This window comes from Tinamus guttatus, unplaced genomic scaffold (assembly GCF_059628265.1).
Source record: "Tinamus guttatus ecotype Peru unplaced genomic scaffold, ASM5962826v1 Tinamus_guttatus_pri_ptg000456l, whole genome shotgun sequence".
In the NCBI taxonomy this organism is placed as follows: domain Eukaryota; kingdom Metazoa; phylum Chordata; class Aves; order Tinamiformes; family Tinamidae; genus Tinamus; species Tinamus guttatus.
This window is the reverse complement of record NW_028288990.1, coordinates 146,226-152,528: the sequence shown is the minus strand read 5'-3', so window position 1 is coordinate 152,528 and position 6,303 is coordinate 146,226. Positions and strand designations below refer to the sequence as shown.

The following is a 6,303-nucleotide window of genomic DNA, read 5'->3' as shown; positions in this document are numbered from 1 at the left end:
ATAATCTCCACTGTTGTTTACTGGGTGCTAACAATCCAAAGAAGATGGAAATCCCTGAAGATGTATTTCCTTCTGATTAAGCCAGCAGAAGAGGGGAAGGAGTGCAGTTATCACCTGCTGACCAGGCCACTACGTGGGCTGCAGCTGTTCAACTACAACTGTGATCCATTTTTTCCTCCTTATAAAGACATTTTTTTAACAGCTTTTCTCACACAGTGTTGAACCAGTGTCACTCTTGTTCTCAGGTACAGAGAAGGCCACCAGCTCATTTTCTGCAGTGTCGAGTGATAGGAGCTGAATCCTGCACATCTGACTGCAGGGAAATTGCTCTGCAGTCACTATTGCAGCTACAATGATTCCTGCAATCTTCTGTCCTTTTCTCTTGAGTTTCTCCAGCCCAAGGAGAATGGGCTGGTCCTGAATAGCAGTACATCTGGGGTTATCCGCATCATGTAAAACTGGTCTGAATTAGGAACTGTGTCCTGACTTCAGCCAGTTCAAGGGCTATGGAAATGCTATAAGTGATGCCCTTCCTAATTATGATTTATAGTATGCCAGGGTTTACTAGAACAACCTTGCAGATTAATAAAATTGAGTCATGGAGAGACCTGTATTATAGAGCAAGTCGATGCTTTCGGCAGCCTTCTATCCTAACTTACATTATAATACTCCCATCAGATTACTGATTTCTCTCAGACACTTTCCCTCTCACAAGGATACAAAGATACCCCTTATTCCTTGTGTGTGTATGTTTTCTTTTTTAATGATGTATGCAGTGCCAAATAAACCTAACATCACATTTTTGAAGATGGTAAGTGCCCATCTTTCTTTGAAAGCAGTGGGAATTAGACGCTAAAAATCCTTTAACCATCTAGGATTTCAGTGCTTGACTTTAAGCTGACTATTTGAGTGTCTCTAGTCTGGTTAAAGCCAGAAGTGAGTTAACTGTCTCCAGGCTATCTGAAAACACTTGCTTTATTCTAGGTAAAAGTTTGAAGGCATTGTGAAGCATTTGAAAGCTTCTGAGAAGAGTTAAATGCCTTAGGCAGGGGGTGGAGCTGTGCTGGGTTGAGCTGTAATAAGAACATTTTCTATTGTATTTAGCTTGAGGGTGCCATTTTCGCTGACTGTAAGTTTGATTGATAGTAGGGTGCTTAAAATCCTTGCACAGGCATTTTTTTGTTATTTGTTTTAAGCTGAAAGAATACATGAGTATGCACCTGCTTTTGCTTCTTCCACCAAGCTAAGAGGCATGTTCTCTTCTGTAATAGTTCTTCTATTTAAATGAACTATGTGTGGTTAACCCTTTTGTCTGCACTAGGCTGCCAGGTGGTAGAAACTCTTATTCCAGAGCATTGTAGATCTCTACGTGTGGGGTTTTCCAGTTCACGTTGAGGTCTCTGTGGTCCCACTGATGTTTATAGGAATTTTGACTGCTGGTGTACCTTAAAATAAAGAGGCAGTGTGGTATGACCTGGAAAATCTCCTTTTACCTCTCCAATTAGATTATAAGAAACAGACTGAAATGCTTAAGGAAGCCGAAGCTTTGTATGGTAGCTGCAGTCTCAGTCAGCAGGTGAAAGGCATTTTGGAGTGAAAACAGCCATATTGGTAAGGACAGGGGCTGCAGGGACCTGAAGCTGACCAGGGTTAACATTTTGCTATAGCACTAACATTAAATACTAATCATAAACTTCCGTTATCCCGGTAAACCCTGCGTGCTATAACATGGCATATAGCTTCAATAGTCCCTGGGAAGTGCAATTGCATGTGTGAGCATGCATAGAGCTTTTGGGTTGCTAGGATCCCTAAATGTAGGTCATGTTGTAGCCTCAGGCTTTCCAAGGTGTAGTAACTGTTATATACACCTCAGTTACACCATAAATGCAGGCAATTGTTTCAACAACAGCAGTTGTTTCAAGCGCTTTTTTCCTTCCTCTCTAATGGGTGATACATTTGGAAGTACTCAGGTTATGAATCAAGTTGTAGCTCTGAATTACTTATAGAGGTATCATAAAACATTATCTACTCCTTCTTATTGGGAAAAAAAAAATCGTGCAGACTGGTGGAAGGTGCTCAGGACAGCTTTTGCTTATCAAACTGAATAATGGTTACGAAGAGGTATCCAGTGCTGGTAGCCAGATGTTCCAGCTCACTCCCTTAAAGCACAGGTATGTTCCTCTTGGAAGCAGGGAATGATTTTGCTCCTCAGTGATCTGGTTGCTCTCCATGTACTGCCGATTTACAACAGGAACACATTTGGCTCATTGCTGTTGGACTGAAACCTTTGGCTCAGCTGCGGCAGGAGCCGTGGTCTGGATGGAGCAGGTCCCGCAGGCTGCAGTGGAGCCAAGCACCATGAGCTGTGCTGGAGCGCCTGCCGTGGGAGTCGCGCTCGCCCCCGTTCTGCTGGTGACAGTCTCCCGGGAGCATTTGGGCTTCCTGGTTGGAAGTTTGACAGCACATGGAAAATGTAATTTTTTTTAATAACATTTTTGTGCTATTGGTTTTAAATTTTGCTTGACTCTAGCAGTGTCATACCATGTTCCCCAGATAAGTCGCCACAGGCTGGGAGGGAGATGCCAGCGGGCATTATCTAGCAGCCTTGTTTTTTCATGCAGGTATCCCATGCCGCAGGAACCCCACCAGCAGCTGCCTGCGGGCCAGTCACGGGCACCGCATCAGGGAGCCTCCCAGCTGCAAAGGGCTCGTCTGCGCGCGCGCATGGCAACACACAATGATTTCACAGCAGGTAAAGGTCTGCACAGGACCAGAGCACCCTCACTGTTAGTGCCGTGGTCGGGATTTGTTGCAATCCCACTCCTGCTGCCTTTGCCTGGAGGATATTAGTCCAGAGTGGCTGTGCCTGAGGTCACCACTGCTGCTCGTGGGGCAGTGAGTCATGCGCAGGGTGTCCATCACCATCATCAGAGATGATGACTGTGGTCTCTGCAGTAAAGAAAGGGAATAAAACTCAGTACAGTGAAACAGAACAAAGTAGAAACTTTTGATGAACGGTTTACATTCAGTAAACTGCAGTGGTTACCTCATCTAAATACTGGAGATGACTAACAGAGTTCTCTTTAGTTATAAAAACTAGTGATTAATTTCTTGTGTCTTAGTAACTTTTTTCTTGTGTACAGAAATTACAAAAACAACCAACAAACTTGGGTGGGAATTACAGAAAATTTGGGACATTTGAACTAGCTTTGGGAAGCATACAATTACTGGTCATTGTCAAATTGTTGAGACAATTGGGGATTATTAGAAAGGAGAGGAAAGAAGTCCTGTGGCCTTGGATAGGCAACAAGCAAAACTTATGTAATTCTGCAGATTATGCAGGTGCCAAAAAGTGAAACATAAGTCTCTCATTGGACAGCATGGCCACTGCTGTCCACACTGAGGCCTTTGCAGAGGCCAGAGCTTATGTTTATGCTGGCATGTAGAAACTGATATGAAAAAAGGGGTATGTGGTAGTGTTTGTTGGTTTGTTTGTTCCCTCTCTCTCTCTCAAATGCTCCGAATTCAGATCATTGGTACTGTCCTTATTTTAAAGCTAAGGGCCATGCCCCAGCTGCTGTCTACCGCGGGAGCGTCCCTGAAGTCAAACCCGGATGCCGAGCACTGCAAGGAGGAAGCATCGATTCCAACTTGCAGCTTTGTGGCAGCACATGGACTACAGCAGAAGAAGGTGAGGGCAGGAAGGGGCTGACTGTGATGGTGGCCTTAGCTGAAAGGAGAGCTTGTTTGGAAGGAGAAGCAGTCCTTGAAGGTGTTGGCTCTGTATCAGAGCATGTTGCTGATGGAGAGCCGCAGATGATCCTGCCCTCCTCCAGCAGCATGCTTGGCACTGCATTTATCTACTCGAAGTTCATTACGATTTATCCTTTGGTTGCGAGAGCACAGCAGTTGCCAAATGATTACTCCTGACAGCCAGAGTGGAGACTGTGGCCCAACTGGCCATAAATCAGGCATTGTAATGAGGTGCTGGTTCTGTTTCTACCTTGGATATTGATGTGTGGACTCGCCCTAGGTAAATTCCCCAATTCTTTCTCTGCTCACCTGTCAGATCTGACTCTGAGGATGGGACGCTGCTGGAGAAACACTGGCAGCATTTAGCTGTTTGCTGAGATGCCTCTCTTGTCTGCACAAGAACAACCCTGGATCAGACCAAAAGGCCCAAATGGCTCCTCCAAGACCTTGGAGTCAGTTTAGGAGGAGATACTTGAGCAGATATAGAAGAACAAGGGCAAATCTTTCTCCTCACAGCCACTGGGGTTCAGCATTGCAGAGACCTGAGGAGCTACGGGTATCAGGACCGCTGCGTCTAACACCTCTGTGCCCTTGGCTACAGTGCGCACGTCTGGTGCCCACAGCATCTTGTGGAAATGAGTGCTGTAGTTCAGTTGTGCTGTATGAAGAGCTTCCTCTTGTCTTTTTAAGCCTTTCTGACTGTGGTTTAGTTGGACTGACACCCGTTCCACTGGATGCCCCTTAGTCTCATTTGAAATATTGGATAAGCATTCCCAGCTCTGCTTTCTCCACAGACTTTATGATATTTTTTTTCTCTGAAGGGGAGAATTCAGTTACTCTCTAATTACCTGCTACAGCACTCTCTTTTGGTGTGTTTTTCATTTTACCTTACCTTTCTGAGGGAAGGAAGTAAATGAGCTTTTCCAAGTGTTTAAAGTACAGGTACACAGCAATATGTTATGATTTAATTCCTTCCTGTACTTCGCTCCCTTAACTCCTGCCTAAGGACTGATATGATGTTTTCAGAGAACTATCCACAGCCAAAAGCATCTGTAAGGCTAATTCTCTGCCAGCTGTAGCTCTTGTTGCCAGAAGTCCCTTCTGCTTGGCATAAATACCAGCACTCTCTTTGGATTTTAGTGGCAGTGTTCACAGAAATCAAGGCCTGGAGGTGGAGATTTTTTTTACCCCCCTCTCTCTCCTGGCTTGTGAGCTCAGTAAGGTTCATAGGAATTAAAGTGATAGCAGTTTAAAAAAAATAAGAACAAAATGATCAATCATTTTAGTGATTAAAAAAATGAATGCCTCAAACTCCTCAGATGGATTGATGATAAAGATGTGAGGTTCACTAACTCCACTTATTCCTCCCACCTGATCTGCAGCTTCTCTTCAGCCGGTATTAAATACCCAGGGGAAAAAGCAGCCTTGCCCATGGGGTGGAGATTGGAGGCCTCCATATCCCAGGGCCATTTCTCCTCTGGGGGGCCGAGACGGCAAGAGTAGCCTGGAAAACCTCGACGCCGGGGCCAGAGGTGACCTCTCGCAGCTCCCCAGCCCAACCTTGATGCAGGATGGCAGAGAAAGGGAGGTGAGCAGCACCGTCACAGAGACCACTCGGATCAAAGACAAACTGAAGAAGAGGAGGATGTCCGAGGGCCTGTTAGTGTCACGCAGAGGTAATGCTGGAGCCTGCGCGCCCCCCTGCAGCTATTTACAAGTTTCCAAGAAATCTGCCCTTGTAGGACCCAGCTTCAGGTGTGCTGGATGTGAAGCACTGCCTTTCCTGTGCTTGGTGTCTCTGCTTCGCAGGCCTCTTGGACAGCAGTGACCCTGTGGGGCTTTTCTTGAAGCCAGCTGTGCCCAGGTCGGCTTCCCAGAGGCTCCTGGTAAAGTCCAAGCCGGTGCCACCCATCCAACAACGTCCCCTGTCCCCTGAAACTGGTGAGGTGAGCAACGGGGATCCAAAGGGCTGGGAGGATGGCACAAACGGCAGAGGCAGTGATGAGAGCCAGGAGAGGCTGGTGTCGGAAGTAAAAGTGAGCAAAACTGCCCAAGATGAGCTTGGAGGATCTTCTGTTTATGGCACGTAGGCAGTGTTCCCAGGTAGTTCTTCCTCACATGCAAGTCCAGGGAGGCAGTTGACCCAAAGGCGCTGAGCACCAGGTTGTGATTATAGCATTCGTACCGCAGACTTCATGTCCCCAGTGTAGATGAATAGAGCAACTCCTCTAAATAGTTTCCGCATTCTTTAGTGGCTCCTCTTGTGTTTTATGACGAGGAAAATACCAACAACCAGTCAAATATACCTAACCTGGCCAAGCACATATCACTATAGTTAGTAGAATATGCCTATTTGTTAAGCGCCTGCACAATGCAGTAAATGCAAACTCCTCTGGGAATTCTAGGCACAGTCAAGTCCTGTACCATGACCTCTAGTGATGTTTCTATGGCTCAGTGCTTTCCCCGAGCAGCTTTGTCTCCTTCCATGGGTCTGCATGGGTGTAAGTAACTGGAACAGGCAGTTCTGGCCATCGGGAACAGAGCCCAGAC

At 46.2% G+C, this 6,303-nt stretch overlaps 1 protein-coding gene across 1 annotated transcript in view; it reads left to right on the top strand.

The window, feature by feature from the left end:
* The first annotated feature begins 2,724 nt into the window (after window positions 1-2,724).
* The window catches only part of TOGARAM2 (TOG array regulator of axonemal microtubules 2), a 28,596-nt gene continuing 25,017 nt past the window's right edge, over window positions 2,725-6,303 (top strand). Inside the window, exons 1-4 of the mRNA XM_088532115.1 lie at window positions 2,725-2,752; window positions 3,530-3,691; window positions 5,136-5,429; window positions 5,563-5,783. Coding sequence (XP_088388241.1) covers window positions 2,725-2,752; window positions 3,530-3,691; window positions 5,136-5,429; window positions 5,563-5,783 — 705 coding nt within the window. The remainder of the gene's footprint in view (window positions 2,753-3,529; window positions 3,692-5,135; window positions 5,430-5,562; window positions 5,784-6,303) is intronic.